At 37.3% G+C, this 25,353-nt stretch overlaps 1 protein-coding gene across 1 annotated transcript; it reads left to right on the plus strand.

The window, feature by feature from the left end:
• Positions 1–24,472: 24,472 nt before the first annotated feature.
• On the plus strand, positions 24,473–24,940 carry LOC124894105. Its single transcript, XM_047404859.1, has one exon. It carries the CDS (start codon positions 24,473–24,475, stop codon positions 24,938–24,940), a length of 468 nt encoding a protein of 155 aa, XP_047260815.1.
• Positions 24,941–25,353: the final 413 nt, after the last annotated feature.

A 25,353-nucleotide genomic window follows, 5' to 3' on the forward strand; every position in this document is an offset into this window, starting at 1 on the left:
GAGATCATCTAGTATATTAATTAGCTCCTACTTATTGACGTAGTTGAACGTGCCCCACCACTTGATTAACTTTTTGGGCACTTTGGAAACCATCAAGACTCTAGACCCTATGGACGGCTCCATCCTACAATAACAAACCATACTTCAACAACAACAAACCCAGTGTATTGCCACATCGTGAGTAACAAACCATACTAAAAACTCAAAATTCAATAAAAGAAAAAGAACTCCCGACCCTCGAGATTTTAACACGGGTAAACGTCGTATGACACGGAGGGATGGACCAACTTGTAACTCAAATCAACTGAATGGCCTTACTAATGAAGTCAACATGTTTGGCTAGGACTGGCAACACAAAACTAAGAGAAAAGTGACCTAAGACTAGGACTAAGAATAACAACCGAACTAAAAGATTATCGGACCCACTGAGGGTTGCCTACATATCCCTCCCCGAGGGACGAGAATCAGGTATGCGTAGTTCATCCAGATTAGATAGTTAAAGATAAAAGAACCGATTTCACCCTAACTTAGGAGACATGACTAAAGACAAATGAATGAAGAAAGTAAATAAAATCTTTTTGAGGTTTTTAATTTGACACATCACATAAAAAAAATGACACCAACAACTAAGAAAGTAAAATCTTTTTTGGTATATTTGTTATACGAAATGTACAAAACTTCTACCATCATTTTTGAATTTTTCTTTTATAAAACCTCCTATTGAAAAAAAATCCTCTTTTGTTGAAATTTTTGAATTATGAATGCTTGCTAAAAGAAAACAAAAGAAAAATCTTTTTAAATTTTCGATTTTGAATTTCATATGAAAATTAAACTTGAAACTATTAAAGAAAAATCTGTTGTAGTTTTCTTTTAAAGTTATATGTGACACCTACTCTAAATGAAGGGTGAAGAAAGTCTTTTTTGAATTTTTTAGACTCCTATACAAAATTAAACCTATGATTACCAAAGAAAAATCTTTTTGGGGTTTTCAATTTTGGGTAAATGAGTGCAAAAAGGTAAAAAAAAAATCTTTTTTGAATTTTTGGATTATGAAAAAAATAAAAATCATAAAGAACTTTAAAAACTACGACACTATTTTTTTTACTCGCCTTTTTTTTTCTCTCTTCTTTCTTTTTTTTCTTGATTTTTCCTTGTATACACACCTTGTTTAATTCTAGCACACACTTTTCCCCAAATCAGTTTGTCAAATGACCATATTACCCTAAAAATTGCAACAATTAGCATGTAAGGATGCTTTACGACTAAGTCTCTTACAAATGACCAAGTGGGTCCCTCTAGGTCTCTATATGATGCAAATAAGCATGACTTAATGGCTGACCTATGCTGAGGTTCACTAACAAGGTTGTTCGGGGGAGCGTATGGTTGATAGTGGCTGCGACAATTTTCTACCTACTCCATACAACCCAACGGCTTCCCCTCCTAAGATAAGGGTGACTCAACTAGAGGTCGTGTACACACGTGTACTACGGACTTGTTGCAGAAAGAATGACCCAGGTTATGCATATGACGCCAGGTATAAAGCGGTAACATGTAATAAAGGTTGTAAACATAGAGCATGTAAGCACTCCACAATGATAAACAAATACAAACGATAACATAAACAAATGTTTAGAAACTCATAACGCCGAACTAAGCCTATACAACTCAAAATAAGCTCGAAATCTAAAAAAGTGTCCCCAGTAGAGTCGCCAGAGCTATCACACCCTTTTTTTAACCAAAAGAAGGTGATTTTAAGTTTGAAAGGATTTTTTACTATTTAGTGACAAAAGAAAAAAAATTGTTTCTAAAAAGGATTATTTACATTTTTATTCAGAGTATCCACTTGACATAATCCGGTGTGCCAAGTCACCTTTTGAAAAATCCTTTTTTTCAAAACAAAGATTTGACTCTTTTAAAACTGGCTTGCAAATAGAGATTCCGGTTAAGGAATTTTGTTGACCGAGGGGAAGGTGTCAGGCACCCCTTGATCCTGTTTCGACCACGGTCGTTTGGTGGAGCATATCAGTTAGTTTGGTACGACGAATGTATAAACCATACAAAAACATATAAAAATAATAAATCAAATACACTAGACAAAACAATCCAAAATACAATATCCGGTCCAATTATACAGTCCAAAAGAAAAAATAAAATGCGGAAAAATAAACACCTATGCTATTCTAACTATGCTTCAAATGCTTCACCCGATGCCTCGGGCCTTCGGCACGGACGTCCTCCGAATACAAAATACTTCGGAGCATTCTCTGATAAATAAATACAATCTTGGGGTATTCCCCGGCCAAATGAAACATTTGATCCAAAAAGTAGTAAAACCAAGGTATTCAATAAATATTTCAAACATTCAATATTCCACGAGTTCTAAATTTGCCTACCCAACCTACGTTTTCCTACCCACTTGACCTATCATGATGCTATTGAGTTCGATTTATTTTATTTAAAGTTAAACAATGACCCATGAATCAATCTAACTAAAAGGAACTTTTACCAAGTTTCAATTCTCATTCTGTTTACTCCTGAATCCCTTTCATACATCAATTTTACACAAAACAATTATCCAAATCCATACTAACATCAAATTCATGCCACGATTAATCATTCATGGATAAACAATATTGAACACCAACAAAGATCAATCAATCACAACCAACAACACACAATCATAACATCAGTTTCTCAAATTTATGATAAAATATAAAGTGATTTGAAGAATTCGGACCTTTCGGATATATTTTGATGATTTACAAAGAAAAATAAGAGCTGCTCTAGAAATCTCGATGAATGACCTCACCGAATAATGAATCTCGACTATTACCTGAACTCCAAACACAAATTATTCCAGAAAATACAGTCCAACAAAAACCCCACTAACGCGAATCAAAAAATTTGAGAACCCAAAAAAATAGAAGAAGGATTAAGAAGATCTACATGATCGAAGCTCCGGTGAGCTGACAGTAGCTCAAAATTGATAAAACAAGACAAATTCTGATGAAAACTTGACATTTTCCAACTAAATCTACCTAGAAATCAAAAGAAGAGAGGAGATTTTTGGTATTTTTGGAACTCATTTGGGTGAACGATGAACTGAAGAAACAATTTTGGCAAAGCAGTCGCCAGAACAGTAACCAGAAGCACAAAATTCATTTTCTCCCATAATTATCACACCAGTTTTTCTTATTTTCTTGTTGTTTTTCAATGTATCCGTCGTGTGTATTTGTCTCCCATATGTATGTGTGTTTCTCAGATTGTTATGTGTGTGTGCATTCAGAAATCGTGAAGAAGAAGAAAAGAATCAAAAATAAAATAAAATCCCCTGTATGTGTGTTTCTCTCCAAAGAAAAAGGAAATACCTTCTTTTTCATCTTTCCACCACTGTATATATCGATTTTATATTCTATTTAGGGATCCTTCTCTGTGTCTAAGGGAATGGCCAAAAATAACGTGTAAAAGAGAGAATAGGTTAGGTGTAAGGGGGTCATGTGGGTGGTGGTGGGATTATGGGTGAGGGGTGGGGTTGTGGGTTAGGTGTCTTAATTTGATGGGAAGAGGTTGTTAATTTTTTATTAAAATAATTTTGAGGATTAGGTTAGTTAGGGATTTGTTATTTTTTGTATTTTTTGGGGGTATAATCCATGGGTGAGGGTGTATGGTAATGTGGGCTTAAAAAATGGATGAATTGGGTTTTTGGGAGGACCAAAATTAGGTGTCTACAATAAACCCTATGAATCAACACCCAAGATATGCGACTTAATGAATGAAGTTTAATAACTTAATATGATTGTTCGAAGTGTTTTTACTTTGGGCTTTACTCTATTGATTGTCTCAAGCCTTTTACTTTACGCATTGTTTACTTTACATTAGTTTTCAAACTTCAAACTCTTTTTTATTACTTGTGCATCAATTTAATAGTTGTTGTGGCTGAGCTAGAATTGGATAGTCAGAGGGGTTAGAGTTGATTTTAGAGGTGATCTAGTTAAAGGTGAGCTAGAATTGGCTAGTTATTGGAACTAGTCCCCGTGGGATTGATATTCGGCTTTCTTTAAGGCCACTATATTACTTGGTATACAACATACACTTTCCTGTGTTCTTGGGTACTGTTAGTTCCTCATCTGTGCAGTAGCAGTAACAGTTACCCTCTCATAAATACCTGGTAACTTAGGTACACCTGCCTCATCACATAGCCTCTGGATCATACAAGGAAATGGCAGGTTAGTCAGCTCTCCAAAAGCTATCTCATGTACCTCATGCTTGATGATAGTAGAAAAAATGATATCATAACCAGCCATCAAGTAGGCAGCCAATGCAGATCCTTCCCACGTTATTGTATTATCTAAAGCTGTGCAAATCAGGCTATATCACATCTAACACGACCAAAATCTAGCCCCCCATATCAACAGTCCCTTCTTAAACATAGTTGGCCCCTCAATCCATGGGGTCTCATCACCTTGTGGTGAAATATAATCGGTTATCCACCTAGCTATCTTGAGCCTGTTAGCCTTTTGCTCAGTATCTCGCATAATATGACGATCTCATAAGACCCTCAATCTATGGTCAAACTCTACTGTAGATATGGGTGTAATATTATTTTGGCCAAATATGACTCTACGAATAGTTTTCTCTTTGAAATCAACTCTGAGCCCTTTGACAAGTGTGTGTTCAAGTTGTGGCTATCATAGAAATTTGATAAAGCCGGGATGATGGCCCATAAGAAGGACTACGGTGGCTTTATAAGATGTTTAAAACTCGCTCACCATAGTCAGGCTATAAGAATAGAGTGGCCTTGTAATCCACCCGAGATGATGCCTGTCAAAAGCCACCCTTAACTGTGGTAACATTTGCAGCCCCGATAAGTCAATCCTACGCTCCTCATAGAAACATTATGTAGTCCTTCCTAGCTACCATACAATTTGATAAAGCTTAAAAATATGTTGCATACCTTCCATACACCACCTCAAATGTCCCTCCCCAGGAGGTGCATCAGCAGCATGTGTAGGTGTCTGCTGTGAAACATGGGATGCCTGTGTTGTACCCTTCTCAGACTAGGTTACCTCTATCTACTATGTATGAGTGGCAGTACCCTCCTTATACTGGGGAACCGCTAATTACTGCTCCTGTTTAACCTTCTTAGAAGAACCTTAGGACCCCTCCTCAGACTGTGGGTCCTGTGCATTAGCCTGTGGAGTCAACTCAACTTTGTTTCCTCATTATCATCATCATCATTAGGTGTAGGAGTATGTGTTGGTGATATCCTCATGGACTTTATCCTCGACCGAGCAGCGACTATCTTAGCAGCCTGGTGAGTCTATTGTTGTGTGACTCTATGGATCACTACAACTACAGCATCAACATGATGTCGTCTCGAATACTCCTCTACTAAACTGCTAAGATCAGAAGACTCTTCCCATCTCCTCAAAGTACCAGTTACTTTCTTATTTACTACTTTAGGTGTCATGTATTCCTGAAAAACTAGACATTAGTTTCCAACAAAAGTGAGGGATAATGAAAGTTGAAGAAAAACTCAAAATTCGAAAAGTTCAAATTTTTCATCACTTTTCACACCTCTATAACCTACTTGAAATCCCAACAAGTTCAATATATACACACTAATAAAAAATCATGACATTCAAAGTAAACAAACAAGTTCAACTTATGGCATTACTTTCGTTCATTCAAGTTAAACTTTCTGATAGGGCCTAAACTTTGAATTTTAATTTGAAACAAGGCCCTACATTTTGATTTTAGGTGATTTCAAGGATTCATCATACAATCATGATAGTTTCAATATATTTAGCAATGCATTATATATCAACTTATTTCAACAATAGATAAAACATTATATCAACTTTAAAAGCCAAGAAAGTTACCTCTTATATGAAAATCTGGAAGAGAATAGTGAAGAACTCAAGCAAAACTAAGTTTAAAACTTGTTTATAGCTTGTTGGGACAAGTTGGTCCCTCAAATAAGTATCAATATCACGTTTTCTTAAGTGTTGGGTTGGTTTATGTTAAAGGTGGGAAGTTTAAATTTAAAAAGAAAATTAAAAATTTAAGGATTAGGATGAGTTAGAATCAGGGTTTGGATGTTTTTATATAGGTGGGGGGATGAAATAGGTCATATTTAAATGTTGGTGGACCCAATTTTTGACCTAGCCACAGCACCTACCTGTGCCCTATACCTACAGTCGAGTCCTGGGCGCAAGTGTCGGACAAAAAATTTTGGCTCACTTTTCTGCAACCCGGACTTGGCATGGCGACATTATTCCAGATACTAATGGTCCTGCAACCCTAGTTTTAGGTCCCAAAAGTAAAATTATCTACCAAATTCCACAACTTACCATTTTTCATCCTCAAAATTTCAATTTTTCAATTTTCTACTCAACTTACTATGTGGGACTTGCGACCATGATGGGCTGAAAAAAAAATACCCTTACCTGAAAATCAATGAATTTAGAAATGTTTACCGTGTTCCATGTAAGGTCCAAAATCTAAAAACCTACAAAAACAAAAACATTAAAACATAAAAACTAAAATATATAGTGGGTTGCCTTCTACTTAGCACTTGATTTAATTTCGCGGCACGACATAGCTATGTTGGTTACTCAGACTTCACCAACAATTCCATGGGTTGACTCATAGGCAATACTTTATTTAACGTCATGGCATGATGCGGGTATCTTGACTACTCAAAATTCATCAAGACATCGATAGGAATATCCTCCAAGGTTAAATACAATCAATCACTGACACTACCCTCATGTTGGTTGGATGTTTCATAGACTTTTGGTGTTGAATGTCGTTTTCTCACCTAACTCAGAATTTTAGCTCACCCTTTTCCATGTCAACCATGGCTCAGCCTGTGGCCATGAATGGTCTTCGCAAAATAATAAGCATCTCAGTGTCAACCTTATAGTCCAAGATGATGAATTCAACTGGGAAAATAAATTTGTCCACCCTGATAATCATATCACAAGAGGTTCCCAAAAGCTTCTTCACTGTTCAGACAGCCATCAATAGCTACATCGAAGTCAGTTTCATAGGATTCAAGACTAGTTGCTTGAAGAAGGCCAGCAGCATTAAATTAATGTTGGCCCCTAAATCACATAAGGCACGGGAAAACTTGGATGACCCAATAGTACATGGTACAGTGAATGCTCCGAGATCACCCTTTTTTCTATGCCAAGGACCTAGTCACTGCACTGCAGTGGTACATACCTTCAAAATCCTCAAATGTTACTCTTTTCTTTCTTGTGACTAACTATTTCATGAACCTGGCGTATCCAAGCATCTGCTCTAATGCCTTAAGAAGAGGTATGTCCAGGCTCAACTATTTCAACATCTTTATAAATTGCTTGAACTTTCCTTCTTTCTTCTTCTACATAAGTCACTGAGGAAAAGGTGGGGGTGTTCTTGGAATTTATCTTACCTTTAGCTCAATGACCGGACCCTTACCTTTGTCTTTAGCAACTGCATCCCTATCTTTTGTTATATTCTTTGACTTAGCAGCATGTGTCTGTACATTAAAAACTGCTATAGTAGGCATTGGGGGATCCATAGTAGTGATACCACCCTTAGTGGTAATAGCAAGTACGTGACCGTCTTTTTTCAAATTTTGCACAATATTGCTAGGAAGGGTACCTGTCTTCCTCTGGTTTAGAGTTGCTAACATTTACCCAAATAAGTGCTCCAGTTGCTTGATTGCAGTGACATGTGACTCGACCTTGGGGGTCAACCCTGAAATATCAGCCTTAATTTCTTTGAGGCTGATCTCCTAATTTTCCTGACACTTCACAAATTTAGCAAGCATCTCTTCCATTCTAAATTTTGCATCGCATCCACCAAGTGGAATATATCTATATCTCTTCTTTCTATAGTCAACTTTCTTTCTCCAGTCACTATCTCTCTCTGTTATGGTCTCTGTACCTGTCATAATAGTTCTGACCTTGGTTCCCTTGCCCTTTGTCTCCGAAACCCTCCATCTAACAATCCTGGTAGTTAGCTTCGTCTTCAAATTCAGACTCAAATGCTTTGGAAGCTGACCCCTGTGCTACTACTACATTTACTTTCTAAGAATTGGTCACTATAAACTGCTTTGCTAGCACCCCAAAATCAATCCTTAGCAATGCAATTTCATATGCCACTGTATCATCAACTGCTCTTTGGTCGTAGGAAGAACCTATAGCATAATTACCAAATCCCCTCTCATCCTCATAAGTTTTCAACCCTCGGTTAGTGATTAAGATCGGATGTAATATCTCCTAAGCTGTCTCTTAATGTAGTCTCATAAAATCACTCTTAGATATGGTGTTTTTCATGGCTTTAGAGCTGATGTTTAGGGATCTGTAGAATAGATTCGATAAGATTTTCCCTAAATAGCGATGATTAGGCACCAAGTTCAGCTTCTTCTTAAACCTAAACCAAGACTCATACATGGATTCTAGCTGCAACTGCTTGAAATTATAAAATCTTATCCTTAAGATACAACATCCTAAAAGGAGAGAAGAACCTGTTAAAGAATTTCTTGCACAACTCATTCCAAATCATGATAGAGCCTCTTGGTAATTCCCCTAACCATAAATATGTTTCTCCTGTAAGTGATAAAAGGAAAAGCCTCAGCCTAAGCTCTTCCTAATTTATCCCTGTATTGGTATACAAGATATAAATCCTAAGGAAATTTGCAAGTTGCCAATTGGCATCATTGATAGACAATCCTGCAAATACACCTTTTAAATTTAGAATTAGATCATGGAACTCAAGATGTCAAATTTTAAGCCTAGGGTAAAAATTGGAGGTACTATGGCACCATTCTCTATCGGCTAAACATATCCCATAACTTCCTTATCATCTATATATGGCTGCACATACTAATTTGCTGGGATAACTTGAAAATGGTCACCTCTAGCTCTATTCTAATTCCCACCGAGTGTTGCTCGGTGGTCTTTTACTTGTGTCTGCTCAGCTAGATCCGCATACCTAGATATCCTTTGAGCTTCTTCCCCTACTCTTCTTTCGGCTTTTATTTAAGATAAAAGCTCATCTATCTAACGATCAATAATATCTTGTACCCCATCGCTCAGAGGCACAATATCATGAACCTCTTCTAGATTATCACCTCTTGACATCCTACCAAGTGTTTGTAGGATTCTCTCTGGATTTGGATTCAACGGGATTAAGGAATTTTCTCTACTCCGTGTGCTAGGCATACACCGGCATATGCCCAATTAAGAACAAAAAAAAACTAAAAACCCAAAAACTGTAATAACCTTAATCCATAAATATTCACCGTGTTCACTGACAACAGTGCCATTTTCTTTGATGACGTCCAAGCAAAACCTCCTTTTAGGTAATGATACGATCATTGTCAATATATAGTAACCCAACTAAGGTTGGGGTTGAATCCCAAAGGAACACATAGTTTGACAGATCGCAGAGGTTATAGCCTAAGGGCAAAATAGGAAAGTAAATAGGGGGACTTGTTTGTAGTACTCTCAAATACAAAATAGTATTAACTTGGTTGAAAATCAGTCATAAGTGAACACTAGGATTGTATAATACCTTGTCATCTCAACTCCAAAGATTTATGTGAGTTGTTGAACCAACTCAATGCCCTGCATACAGAGTCGATAAGTTATGTACCTCCTACAGTGTTTTGGACGAGCAGGAGGATTTCACCCTTTATCTATTGAGTCTCAGGAGTCGCATTACTAACCCTTACCCTTGTCCCAATTAATTATTACCTTTTAGGTCTATAAAGCTATTAGATAAAGTTTAATAGTTACTTGGATATACCGTTGTACTACAATGGATCAACTATTAACTCACCAAATTACTATTGTCTTTATATTTTCCTAGTTACTACCTCTTTGTTAGAGCAAGTAGTAATATCTAGGTGGGATCCTAATATGTTTACCCAATAAGAAATCAATCAAATTGAAGAAAAAACAATGTATGCCATAGGTATTAGTTTCCCATCAACAATCGCACTCAGCCTACTTTGTCAATCTGCTAGTGTTTCCACAACCCTATGATATAGAAAATACTAAAATAAGATGAAAACTACACTAAATAAGCAAACACCAACTGATTTCAAGAAGCAAAACAACAAACTAATTGCATAAATTTAAAAGATAGGTAACTTGACATAAGATACTACAAACAATAGGAACCAAAAGATGTATCAAATCTTAAGACCTATAGCATCAACACCAAGATCTTACGTGAACACGTGAGGAACTCAACCTCCCCAAGCACTCACATTTCTAAGAAAAAGTCCAAAACTAGTGAAATCCACACTAGCTCTAGTTTCAATCTCACAAAAGGGAAAAAAAGGTGTTTCAATTGTTTCACTCAATATCAATAATCAACTAATGAGAAAATAAGCCTAAAAAGTATATTTATAGCTATTACATAAAAATACCAAAACACTCTTAATGAGAGCAAAGAAAAAGCGCCCTTGGAGTGTAGGATAAAGTCGGCTTTGGAGTGTCTAAAGTCCTTCTTTACACTTCAACATATGCACTCCTTTAGATGGACTAGTGGAAGACTCAAACACATCCATATTTATTAACATGGATTGTAGATTTTGTAACTCCCAAGCTTGTCTCCTCGTGAATGGCCTTGAGATCTTTACACCCGTATCATCCTCTCCATCTTGAAAGGAATTTGACGTTAAATTTGTGGCTTCATCACTATCAATGGTGTTAATAAGTGAGAGGTCACACACATTGAAGGTGTTGTGCCCTTGACATTATAGAGGGATATCAATCTTGTAGGCATTATCATTGATCTTTTCAAGTACTTGAAAAGGACCATCACCCTTCAGCATCAACTTTGCTTTCCTTTGTGTTAGAAACCACTCCTTCCTTAGGTGCACCCCCACCCAATCATCTAGTTCTAGCATAACTCTACTTCTCTCCGTGTTGGATCTCTTAGAAACCTCTTGATTTCTCTTCTTAAGGCTCCTTATCACCTTATCATGAAACTTTTTCATGGCTTTGGTCCTTTTTCTTCCATCTAAGCTTAACATAATATTACTAGATAAAGGGGTTAAATCTAAAGAGGTAAGTGGTTTAAGTCGTATACACACTCAAATGGAGTCATACCCGTAGTTAAATGGATAACACGATTATAAGCAAACTCGACTAGGGGTAGGTGATCCTCCAAATAAGTCATCTTTCCTTTAACCATGGATCGTGGCATTCCCAAGGTCCTATTTACTACTTCCGCTTGGCCATCGGTTTGTAGGTGGCAAGAGGTTGAGAATAGCAACTTCGTACCAAGCCTACCCCATATTGACTTCCAAAAGTGACTAAGAAACTTGGAGTCCCTATCACTAACAATTTTCTGAGGGATCCCATGTAGCTTAACAACATGCTCAATAAATAATGAAGCTACACTAGGTACATCCTCACTCTTACAACATAGAATGAAGTGGGCTATCTTTAAGAATCAATCAACCACTACAAAATGATATCCCTACCTATCCTTATCCTTGGAAGCCCTAAAACAAAGTCCAGATATATGTCAAGACAAGGGCGAAAGGGAGTGGGAAGCAGGGTAAACAATCCTTGAGGGGGGAGACGTGATTTGGCACTCCTACAATCCATACATTGGCGACAATATTAGCAACATCTCTGCGTAGTTTAGGCTTATAGAATTGTTCCTCTAAGATATCGAGGGTCTTCTCAACCCTAAAGTGTCCCATTAGAATACCATCATATGCCTCTCTCATAAACAACTCTCTTCAATAACTAGAGGGCACATACAACCTTCTTACTTTGAACCAATACCCCTTAAATTTTGAATAAGGAAAGGAAAACCCATCCTTGAGCCATCTTTCCCTATCCCACTCTTCATATTACCAAATGATAGGGCCGAATATAGGGCCCTTGGGATACACATCCTTAGACTCTCAAATCCCATCAACTTGGAAGATAAGGTTGAAATAAGCACACGTTTCCTAGATAATGCATCGGCCACCATATTTTCCTTTCTATTTTTGTATTGAATGACATAAGAGAAGGTTTATAGGAATTCAATCCACTTAGCATGCCACTTGTTTAGCTTGTCTTAGGCCTATGATGTTTCAAGACTTCATGGTTCGTTTGGATCACAAACTCTTTGGGCCACAAATAGTTGCCAATTACCCAAGGCTCTAATCAATGCATATAACTCTAGATCATAAGTGGAATAATTTAGAGTTGCGCCATTGAGATTTTAACTAAATAGGCAATAAGTTTAAGATCTTGCATTAAGACAGAACCTATTCCTACTTTACTTGCATCACATTCAACTTCAAACATCTTATCAAAGTTGGGTAATTGCAACAATGGGGCAAAAATGAGCATAGCTTTCAAGGTTTTAAAGGCCTTAACTTACTCATCACCCCACTTAAAGGGTTGGTCCTTTCGAATGATCTGGGTCAAGGGAGCGGCTATGGTACTAAACCCTTTGACAAACCATCTATAAAAGCTTGCCAACCCATGGAAACTTTGGATTTCTCCAATAGATTTTTGGGTCGACCAAATTTAATAGCATCTATCTTGGATTCATCCACCTCAACTCCCCTTGAACTTATAACAAATATCAAGAACACAACTTTATCAACACCAAAAGAATATTTCTCAAGATTATCATATAACTTTTTACTTTCTAACTATATCAAATACACTTTGCAAATACAAGACATGTTCTTCAAAGGACTTGCTATAAACCAAGACATCATCAAAGTACACAACAATAAACTTTCCAATAAATGGTTTAATCACATGATTCATTAACCACATTAAAGTGCTAGGAGCATTAGTAAGGCCGGATGGAATGACCATCCATTCATAGAGACCAAACTTGGTCTTAAAGCCAGTTTTCCATTCATTACCCAATTCCATTCTAATTTGGTGATAGCCACTCCTAATATTAATTTTTGAGAACACAAAAAAGCCATTCAACTCATCAAGCATATCATCTAATCGAGGAATAGAATGGTGATACTTTACCATGAACTTATTAATGGCTCGACAGTCCACACACATGCGCCATGTTCTATCTTTCTTCGGCACCAACAGCATCAGAACCATACACGGACTCATACTTTCTTTGATGTACCCCTTGTTGAGAAGTTCCTCAATATGCCTTTGCAGTTCTTTAGTAACCGTAAGGTTATAGTGATAGGCCAGTTTGTTAGTCAATTATGAACCCAGTACCAAGTCTATTTGATGTTCAATGCACTGAATTGGGGGTAACCCTTGCGGAAGCTCCTTAGAAAATACATCCTCAAATTTCTACAAAACAAGAGAAATAGAATGGATAATAGAAGAACTAGAGGTATTTGTACTAAAAGCATGGGCTAGAAGAACTATGTGAGTGTTGTTGTCAGGCTCCTGGAAAAGATCCTTCTTGCTAGCCAGCATTACCATTGGATCCTTACTCTTTGAAGTTGTGATCCCCTCAATTTCCTCTCCTTTCCCACTCTCGGGTTCCCTTACTTTTTTTCTCTTTTCTTTCAATTTCTTTAATTATTGATGTACCTCATTCACTTAAGATGGTGAGAGAGGATAAAGTGTGAAATTTTGGCCATTGAGTTCAAGTGAGTACCTATCAGTTCTTCCATTGTGTTTAGTAGACCTATCAAATTGACATGGTCTACCCAGCAACAAATGACATGCTTACATAGGATTACATTAAATAACACCTCATCTTGGTAGTTTCCAACCTTGAACCAAATCAAGCATTGTCGAGTTACCATTAATTCTCCACATTCAAATAACCATTGTAGCTTATAGGGACTTGCATGTGAATAGTGGGAATTTTCAAGAAGTCAACCATAGTAGCACTAGCAACATTAATGAAACTCCCACTATCAATAACCATTATACATACACCTCCTTTGATAAGACACTTAGTATGGAATAGATTCTCTATTTGTCTTGGATCATCTAAAATCTTACTAACCATGAATCATATTACCACTAAGTTTGGAACTTGACACTCACCCTCTTGTGGCTAAGTGTCCTATTCATCACCTTTTTCTTGTACCTCATCATCTATTTGTTCTCCATCTTGGAGCTCGGCCTCATTCCCTCGATTTCTAATCCCACCTCCCCTCAAAGATAGTACAACTTACCTTCTCTAAGGATTACATTTCTTCGGTTTGCACACTCATTTTCCTTATGTCCCCAACCTTGACACTTAAAGCATTAGAACCCTTTAGTATTAGGAGTATGCTACTTGTTAACTTCATTTCCTAGAGAATACTTTTTAATGGCCTTGATCTCGGGTTGCATAGCATAAGATGGTTTTTTTTTCTCTTGTTCCAACCCAAGGAGGGTTGAACCACCTCCTTATTCTTAGGCCAACCCAAGAATGGTTTTTGACCCTTAGACTTATAGGTCTGCCTCTCGTTGTTCTCCCTTTCAATCTCTATAGTCACTTGGAAGATACTATTATAGTTTAAAATTTGTGGGGAGTCATACGTGAAGCGATATCCTTGTTCCACCCGACCTTGAAATGGATGATTTCATGACTCACTTTCTCTTCTCGATGATCAAGCTTCAACATCAATTGTTGGAACTCATCATAGTAAGCCATGATACTTTTTCTCCCTTGCCTCAAATTGTTCAACTTGGCAAGGAGCTCATGGTTGTAGTCTTTAGGTAAGTACCTTTGCCTCGTAAGGTACCTCAATATAAACCATAGAGGGGGTTATACCTCATTCAATAAATTCCCAAATCTCTTAACATACTCCCACCAAGTGTTGACATACCCCTCAAAGTGATATATAGCATAAAAACTCTTTTTCTCTTTAGTGAGGTCATTAACTTAGAATATCTTGTCACAAGAGGACTTCCAAGCAAGATATGCTTCGAGATCACTATCACCCTTGAATATAGAAAGACTAACTTTGATAGAGTTTATGCCCATCTCTCGGTTTTGGTGGTCATGTTAGTTCCATTGACCACATCCCCCTCCTCAGCCTTGAAGTTCCCTTTGATCAATATACCCACCTCTCATCTCTTCTTTCCATATATATGCATCATCATATACTTCATACCCTTCTTATTGATTCCATCTAGCATAGTCTTCTACATGGATAGGTTGGTTTTAGTTAAGTGGAGCTTTGAAGGGAGGCATTGGATTTGGTAGGTAGTAAGGCCTTTGGTTAAGTGGAGTTTGGATTAGAGCTATTTTATTTTGTGAAGGATATGGCCTTTGGTTAAGTGGAGTTTGGATTGGGGAGTTTGGGTTTTATGGTGGCATTTGGCATCCAAATCCTTCTTTTTGGACTTAGTTTAGTTGGGGATGTAATGGTTTAGTAAGGTCTCGGGTATGGGGGTAAGAAGCAGCTTGGTTTGTGATATTTTATGGAGGCCTTGGTGGATAGAGTATTTTATGGAGTGTTTCGAGGGTAATGGTACTAGAAGTATTTTTGGCATGTCCACACAAAGACATATGGTAGTGTTGAGGAGTAGAGGGTCGAGAGTTCCTTTGAATCTCAACATGATCCAACCTCCCACTCATAGTAGACATATCACCTTTCATTATTGACACTTTTATTTCTAGTCTACCAAGGTCTGTTCGCATTATTTTTATGTCGCATGAGAAAGATTCAAGATGAATCAAAATAACACTATAAGAATCATTACCCACGGTTTGAGAGGTTTCACCTTCCATTGCAATTGTACCTAATAAATCACCTACAAAATGACAAACAAATTAGTTGAAAATATCATCACCACACTCTCATTCCTCTGATTACCTCACACTTGTCTTCACAAGTGTTGAAAGTCATCTCGTAATTGTGAGCAATTGAGGGATGAGTATACTCTTGTTCGGAATAGATTTTCATTTGAAACACTCAAAGAAATCATATTCGGACTTGAGCCAAGAACTACAATGAATCACAAAAGATAAAAAAGCACACAATGAATGTATACACGAAGAAAAGGGATTCAAAACTAACTCACAACTTAGTAGGTGATTACTAGTTTGTCAATTAGTACTAGAATCAATAAAATGAAACTAAGAAAATAAGAATAGAAATTGGGAATCCAAAAATTGAGCCTATAAATATGGTTGTACAAAAGTGATGATGTGGCAGCTTGTGGTTGGTTGAGAATTTGAAATTTTTTTTGTTCTACAACTTTGAGTTTCGATCAATCTTCACTCAAGAGAGAGTAGAATAAGTTTTTGAGGGGGAAAATTCTAGGTTTGGATCCTTTTTCAAACTCAAATGAGTTTGAATTTGAAATGGTCCCTCCTTGTACTTTCATTTGTACTTGATTATTCCCTTTTGGCCTTTCTTCCTTTGGAAGACTTGGAATATGCTTGAAATATTCTTTGTACAAACAAATACTACACTCTCTTTCTTCCTTTTTTTAGATCAAACAACCAATTTTGAATATTCTTCTTCAACAAGATATGAAGATGAGGAAGAAGAACAAGAATATTAAAAGTTTGACCCAAGTTGACCAGTAGGCAAATGACCTCCAAATTTGATAATTCTTGAAGATCCAACGTCACTTTGCAAAACTAAGAACAAATACCATAATTTCAACTCAAAAATTCCACAACCACACTTTCCAAAAAATGAGATCCACCTTAAGTTTCTTCAAACTCAAGCTCAACAATGGTGGATAGCTCAAAACAACCTAAATTTTGCTCAGATTTTTAGATCTAGACGCTATTAGTGCTAGGGAACAAGGATCTAGCACTAGAAACTAACAAAAGACACAAAATATGAGTAAATCTAAGTATATCTAGGTTAGGCCTAAGTGGGAAAAAATACATGACTCAAACATTTGTTTGTAATTTTTTGGATATTTGATTCTCGTTTTGTGATGATTTTCTCAAGGTAACAATAATCCAAGACTTAGAATTGTAGGAACAATTCTATATGTGGCTCTTGATACCAAATGATATAGAATCCATGTAGAAAATACTAAAATAAGATGAAGACAACACTAAACAAAAAACACCAAACCATTTCAAGAAGAAAAACAACAAACTAATTGCATAAATGTAAAGGATAGGTAACTTGAATTGAGATACTACAAACAATATGAACCAAAATATGTATCAAATCTTAAAACCCCTAAGACCTATAGCATCAACACCAAGCTCTTACATGAACACAAGAGGAACTCAACCGCCCCAAGCACTTACATTTCTAAGAAAAAGTCCAACACTAGTGAAATCCACACTAGCCCTAGTTTCAATCTCACAAGAGAGAAAAAAAGGTGTTTAAATTGTTTCACTCAATATTAATAATCAACTAATGAGAAAATAATCCTAAAGAGCCTATTTATAGCTATTACATAAAAAGACCAAAATAACCTTAATGAGAACAAAGAAAAGGCGCCCTTGGAGTGTAGGATAGAGGTAGCTTTAGAGTGTCTAAAGTCCTTCTTCACACATCAACATATGCACTAATTTGGATGGGCTCATGGCACACTCAAATATATCCATCTTTATGAACATGGCTTGTAGATTTTGTAACTCCTGATGTGGGTTTTAGCTGCTCATGATTGTGGAGAGATCAATAACATTCATGTTGGAAAGTAAAGATGAAATCACAATGATGGGATGAAAGAAACCCACAACTATAAACTGAATAATAAAGAAAATTCAATACAATGAAATCCCAAGATCAAAGATGGATCTTGAAACCAAAATATGTTTCTAAGTGTTAAAAGTGGATAACTTCTACTAAAAAGTACAGAAAAGGGTATGTATAGTACAAAAGAAAACCCTAAAAACTAAGCCTAAATAGAATAGGAAAAATCAGGGTCGGTGGCTACCCATTTCTCATACCCGTGGTTTGGTCCCGATAAGTAGTTGTACCTGCGGCTTAGTTCCAGCCATGAGTACCAACCGTAGGTACCGGATGGAAATTCTTGCCAGTCATCTCTTGGGATTTTGGACTTTTGGTACCCGCTTTGTTTACTTGTGTAAGTCCAACCCGTGGTTAGTGTGTCAAATTATTAGGTGTCAAGAGTCATTTTTTAAGGTCTTCTTCATTTCTCAAACATGTTTTGATCACAATCGAGTCAAAAAACATCCCAATCATTTGTAATTGCTCCAAACATAGCCAAAATTACCTTTTTCACTATTTTCACAAACTTATCATCATAATCATGGTTTTCTGCAAATCATACACAAAATAGATCATATCTAACAAAAATACCTCTAATAATTTCATATTTTCCATATTTTAAGCATCAAAAGTGTTATATTTCTAGAACACATTAGTATACATGGTAAAGTGACTCAACCCTTCTTGACACTTGATATGTGAGCAGATGCTAACACATTTGAGGCTTTTAACTCTAAATAATTGTGAAGTCTTAAGAAAATTTTTGTTGTTTTGATTGTTTTGTTGTGATATTGCAGTTGTAGCAAGGATGGGAGAAAAATATAGAAAAGATGAACAAAATAAGTAAAATCTGGTACACGCCATCACAAGTGTGGTAAGTCATCATAGGACATCGTCAGAGTGAGGCAGAATAGGTCAAGATGGCATAACTTCTGACGACATATATGAGATGCCATCAGAAGCCTAACGACCAAAACCAATATGGCATCACCTAAATCCGAGCCTAGCTGTGATTTTGTAATTTTATTTCCTTAATTAGGCTTTAGTATAAATAACAGTTTTTAGGGTTTTTAAGGAGAGAAGTTTTCATTATTCAGCAAAAGAATTTTGGAGGGAGAAACACGTACATTGTTCTCTTTTGCCAATTATTTTCAGTTTCTTTCTTATCAACTATTCTTGGGTTTCTAACTTGGGATTTAATTAAAGAAATTATTTGTTGTTTTCCATCTATGCGTAAGTTTATCATTATCATTATGAATTCAACTTGCCTTCATCAAATCATGAGCGGCTAATTTCATTAGTCGGGGTTATGGGATCCAAGGATTAGGGTTTGATATGATGCTATGTGTTTAACAGATTCAAAGAGTAGTAGAACATCTTGAAATTCTATGGTTTTAATGAAATCCAATCGTTGCAAACATTAGATTATGCCTTAGGTTTTATTTGCTTCTAATGGAGAAATAGACTAGAGGATGGGAATTATAAACAGGGACTCGGAAGCTACCAACCTTCTTTTTAATGATTAATGTCTTAACTAATTAATCTTCCTGAGATAACATTCGATTGGATATAGATAAATTTCTAAGTTCGAGAGATAAATTGTCTGGTGAGGTCAAGAGATAAGTTAGATAGTACATAGTCAGGGATATTCTGTTGTTCTACTCATTCCGAGGATCTTTAGCATTACCTGGTATCTGTCAATACCCAAAACCTTTGGTGATCATAACCTTAGTTTCCCATTTATATTGATAATAACTATACAAATTCATAAAGTGAAGATTGATACATTGTGAACTTTACACCCTATTCCCTGTAGGATTCGACCCCAACCGAGTTGGGCTTTATATTGATAATGATCTCTTACACCCATTCAATAATGTAATTTGAGCGTTATCAAAAATAGCACCATTGCCGGGGAATAGTAGACTGAAAATTTTATGCCCGAAAATTTGCTGATAGTTAAGTTTCTTTGATTTATGCTCAGTTGTTATTTTTGTTTATTTATAGGATATTTACTTTAGGTTGCATCGAGCAATACCCAATCCAGAACTCCATCACATAAGTAGAATGGCAGAACGACCACTATGGTATGAGGTTGAAGAGGATGACGATGTGGATGGAGCAGGTGCAATGGGCATGATCATTCCGCCACCATTGGCACCAGGAGCAAAGTTCAATATTACAAGCACAATGATCCATCTTTTAAATATGAAAGGGTTGTTTGGAGGCCTTCCTGAAGATGACCCCAATTTACATCTGGTGAATTTTATCATCATTTGCAAATCATTTGATAACCCAGGGGTGAGCCAAAGCGCTATCCGATTGAGGTTGTTCCCATTGTCTCTGTCCGATGAGGCAACATTATGGCTAAATGAGTTGACGCCTGATTCTATAACCAACTGGAGGCAGTTGAGAGGAGCTTTCCTAATAAGGTTCTTTCTGCCGTCCAGGAGGATACAGTTGAGGGATGAGATCAACAATTTTAGGCAACTCCCAAATGAGGCTTTGCATGAAACTTGGGAGAGGTTCAAGAAAAAGCTGGCACAATATTCAAATCATAACATGACGGACATATATCTGATGGAGACTCTGTACAGAGCTTTTAACTCTGTGATAAGGCCAATGGTAGATAATGCTGATGGAGGATCATTTGTTACTCTTGCATTTCAAGATAATGCTAATATGCTGAATAGGATGACCAAATTAAGTAGGGCTTGGTACACCAGTGATTCTATGGTGACAAGTCCAAATGTACCTGTTGGAATGAAGGAGGAACAGCAAAAAAGAAATGAGGAAAATGATTAAGACATAGCCCATCTAAAGACTCAAATGGACCTATTCACCAAGCACTTAATGTTAGGAAGGATGGAACAAGTGAAAGCTGTAATGACTTAGGACTGTGATGATATGAAGACTGAAGAAGAAGTCAACTATTTTACTAATCAGGTGGGTTTCTGAAGCAATAGCCAAGGGAATCAAGGTCGGAATGGGAATGACAATCCTAATCATAAAGACAGGGAGCAAGAAAAAAAAAAGATACATCAATAGAAGAAATGGGTTGTATGTTCGTGCAGGACATCAAGAAGCTATTGCAACTAGTTCAAAAAAGTGTTCAATGGAAGATATAATGAAAGAACTATTGAAGGGAGTAGAGGCTACTAATGCAGGTGTAGCCAGTATGAGGAGTGAATTCTTCACTATGAGTCAGTTGGTTGGTTCACATTCAACTTCTATCCAGCAGTTAGAGTAACAGATGAGTCAACTATCTTCAGCACTAAACCAGGGAATAAGTGGTACTTCACTTGCTTAAGCAACTCAGAATCAAAAGACTGATAATTCATGTCAAGCAATCACCACTAGGAGTTGTAAGATTTTATCTGGCCCTACTGTCGACAAATCTAGGAATATTAAGGAAATTATAGATGAACCAGCAAAACAACATCCAGAGGAGTTGGAGAAACTAAATTGTTCTATTGAATTGTCAGATAACGAGAAAGAGAATGAAGTAGTGTTGAAACTCATGCCACGGCCACCACCTCTCTTTTTTCAATGGTTGAGAAAGAAGACGGATGATACAAAGTTTAGCAAGTTCCTAGCAATGCTCAAGCAATTGACTATAAATATGCCTTTCATCAACGCCCTAAAGCAAATGCCAGGGTATGCAAAATTTATGAAAGATCTTGTGAACAAGAAATGAGCAGTGATTGCGATCTGAAAGCAGACCTCCACCACTGTAGTGCTATTTCCACAGGGACCTTAACGCAAAAGAAGTTGGATCCAGGTGTAGTCACTATTCCCTGCACAATTAAAACTATGGAATTCACCAAAGCACTGTGTGATCTAGGATCAAGTGTTAACTTGATACCATTGACTATCTATAAAAAGTTGGGTTTGGAAATCCCACACCGACCAACATGAGGCTAATAATGGCTGACAGATCAGTAAAGTGACCTGTTGGCATTTTGTATGATGTGTTGGTCAAGGTCTCCAATTTTATATTCCCTACAGACTTCATCATTCTAGACTGTGAGGTGGACTTCGACGTGCCCATAATCTTGGATCTACCTTTTCTTGCAATCGAAAGTGTATTGATCGATTTGAGAGTGAATGAGCTCTTATTCAGGGTGAATGATAAAGAGGTACAGTTTAATGTGGGCAAATCAATAAAACAGCATAAGAAAATAAGTGTTTTCTCAATGGTTGATGTGTACTTTAAGTATGAACAGGATGTGCTCAGAACTGAATAACTTATTATCGATCCCTTAGCAGCGGTTGTGATAAACTATGAAAGCGAAGGAATTGAGGAGCATGAAGAGACAGTTTGTTCCCTCACTGGCCTAGGTTCGTATTCTTATGCTCCTAAAAATCTCGACCTTGATATGGCTAATCGACCAACACCACCAGCCAAGCCATCCATTAAAGAACCTCCGGTGTTGGAATTAAAGGAGCTGCCTAGTCACTTATGATATGTATTTCTTGGAAAAGGGAACACGCTACTTGTTATTATTGTAGATGATTTGGAACAACAACTGGTAACTGCACTTATCTCAGTACTTCAGAAGCACAAGAGAGCAATCGGATGGACCATCGTAGACATTATTGGCATTCCTCCTGGCATCTGTATGCACAAAATCTAACTAGAAGATGACTGTACTTCTACCATTGAGCATCAGCGTTATCTTAACCTACCAATGCAAGAAGTGGTTAAAAAGGAGATTATCAAGTGGTTGGATGCAGAAGTAGTTTACCCTATCTCTGACAGTAAGTGGGTGAGCCCAGTTCAATGTGTGCCCAAGAAAGGTGGTATGACAGTGGTTGCTAATGATAAGAATGAGTTGATTCCACTCAGGCCAGTGACCGGATGGAGAGTCTGCATGGACTACTGTAAGTTGAACTCTTGGATGCTGAAGGACCATTTTCCAATGCCTTTCATGGATCAAATGCTTGATCGATTGGCTGGCAGGGGGTGGTATTGCTTTCTAGATGGTTATTCTGGGTATAACCAAATCTGCATTGCTTCGAAAGAGCAAGAGAAGACGACGTTCACATGCCCATATGGCACATTTGCATTTAAGAGGATGCCATTTGGGCTATGCAATGCACTCATCACTTTTCAATGGTACATGATGTCTATATTCTTTGACATGGTAGAAGACACCATGGAGGTATTCATGGATTATTTCTCACTGGTAGGTGATTCATTCAAAATATATCTGGAGAATCTGAATGTGGCCTTGCAAAGATGTGTAGAATTTAATCTAGTGCTTAACTGAGAAAAATATCATTTTATGGTAAAGGAGGGTGTTGTGCTGGGCCATAAAATTTCTGAAAAAGGTATTGAAGTTGATCGAGCAAAGGTTAAAGTTATCAAGAAATTACCGCCCCCCATTTCAATAAAGGGAGTGAGTAGTTTTCTTAGCCATGCAGGATTCTATCGAAGATTAATAAAAGACTACTCAAAAGTTGCAAGTCTACTTTCCAAGTTGTTGGAGAAGAAATTTAAATTTCTCTTCAATGATAAGTGCTTGAAGGCATTTGAATGCCTTAAAAAAAGCTGGTGGAAGCCCCCATTGTTATTGCACCTGACTGGGCCAAACCGTTTGAAATAATGTGTAACACAAGTGGTGTTGTGCTAGGATCTGTATTGGGACAAAAGAGGGATAAATTGTTTCACCCGATATATTATGCCAGCAAAGCACTGAATGGAGCACAAAAGAATTACACAATAACCGAATAGGAACTGCAAGCCATGGTGTATACTTTTGAGAAATTTAGGTCTTATCTACTTGAAACTAAAGTGGTAGTCCATACATACCATGGTGCCTTGCGGTACTTGATGGCCAAGAAGGGTGCTAAACCAAGTCTTATTAGATTGGTGTTGCTACTGCAAGAGTTTGATTTCGAAGTCAAAGAGAGAAAAGGTTGTGAAAAACAGGTTGCAGATCATCTATCTAGAATGGAAGGTGGATAGGAAGTTAGTGATGAAACAAAGATAAATAATGTGTTTCCAAATGAGTAGATCGTGGCAACTTCTATAGAAACATTGCCTTGGTACGCTGATTATGCAAATTACGTTGTGAGTGAGCTTCTCCCAGAACACATTTTGTTCCACCAAAGGAAGAAGTTTTTGCATGATGTAACACTTTATTTCTAGGATGAGCCTTATCTTTTTAGGCAATGTGTAGGCAATATCATACGGGGATGCGTGCTTGAAGTAGATATATGATAAATACTAGAGGCATGTCATGCTTCCCCGGTTGGGGGTCACCATGTAGGTGACTGAACAGCCAGGAAGGTATTCCAGAGTGGCTATTATTGGCCAACATTATTTAAAGATGCCCATAAGTTTGTGCAAGAATGTGATCAGTGTCAACGATAGGGATCGATAGTTAAATGGCACGAAATACCCTTGACCAAGATGCTTGAAGTGGAGTTATTTGATGTATGGGGTATTAACTTTATGGGTTCGTTTGTAAGTTCTTAAGAATGAAGTACATTCTGGTTGTTGTTGATTATGTGTCCAAGTGGGTTGAAGCTATCGTATTGGCTGACAATGAGTGAAAGAGAGTCATTGCATTTCTCAAAAAGAACATCTTCTCTCACTTTGGAGCACCACGAACTATCATAAGCGATGGAGGATCTCACTTTTGCAACAAACTATTTTGAGCAGCTCTGGCGAAGTATGGTGTAAAACACCACAGAGTAGCTACTCCATATCACCCGCAAACCAATGGGCAAGTGGAGGTGTCAAATCACAAAGTGAAGGCCATCCTATCCAAGACAGTGAATGCTAGTCGAAAAGACTGATCACAAAAACTTGATGATGCCTTATGGGCATACCGAACTGCTTTCAAGATACCTATTGGAATGTATCCATTTCAACTGGTCTATGGAAAAGAATGCTATTTGCTAATAGAGTTGGAGCACAAGGCCTTATGGGCACTCAAGAAGTTGAATTTGAACTGGAAGAAAACAATAGAAATGAGATTAGGGCAACTAAATGAGATGGATGAATTCTATCTTATGGCATACGAGCGAGCACATTTGTATAAAGAAAAAATGAAAAAATACCATGATTGGAAGATAGAGAAACATGAGTTCAAAAGAGGGGACTTGGTACTTCTGTTTAATTCCAGGCTTAAATTGTTTCCACGAAAGCTGAAATCTAAGTGGTCAAGACCTTTTAAGGTAAGCCAAGTCCACTCCACTGGAGTAGTGGAACTTGAAAACGAAAATGGTAGTACCTTCAAGGTAAATGGGCAATGGGTAAATCTTTACATTGGACCAGAAGAATCAGTGAAAAGCATCACCATTATTTGTCTCGATGATGTCTGAGGTAATCAAGCCACCTGAGTCATGCCGTGACATTAAATCAAGTGCTGCATGGGAGGCAACCCATGAGTCTAGAGAATAACCCACTCCAGGTATAACCTAACCCTTAGTTTCATTTTGTTTTGATTTTAAGTTGAGGGTGTGGGGGTGTATTGTCATTGTACCAATTGTGTTAGTAACTAGGAGAAGTACTTATACTTGAAGCAGTCCGCATGCTTGATGAATTTTTAAGCACCTCTCCATTGGTTTGATTGCATGACTATGTGAACTACATTAAATTGTGACCATGTGTGAATCTTGTTGTGGCATTAGTTCAAGTAACTTGACAATCACTGCCAAACATTTGCATGAACTGGATGAGTAGTAGCTGGTAATATGCTTATATGCCAAGTGTGTGTGAGGCTTTACTGTGTTCC

Source organism: Capsicum annuum, unplaced genomic scaffold (assembly GCF_002878395.1).
Source record: "Capsicum annuum cultivar UCD-10X-F1 unplaced genomic scaffold, UCD10Xv1.1 ctg69730, whole genome shotgun sequence".
NCBI lineage: Eukaryota > Viridiplantae > Streptophyta > Magnoliopsida > Solanales > Solanaceae > Capsicum > Capsicum annuum.

Excerpts from the sequence above, each read along its gene's own strand:
- LOC124894105 (XM_047404859.1), top strand. The coding sequence starts at position 24,473 with ATGTATCCATTTCAACTGGTCTATGGAAAAGAATGCTATTTGCTAATA.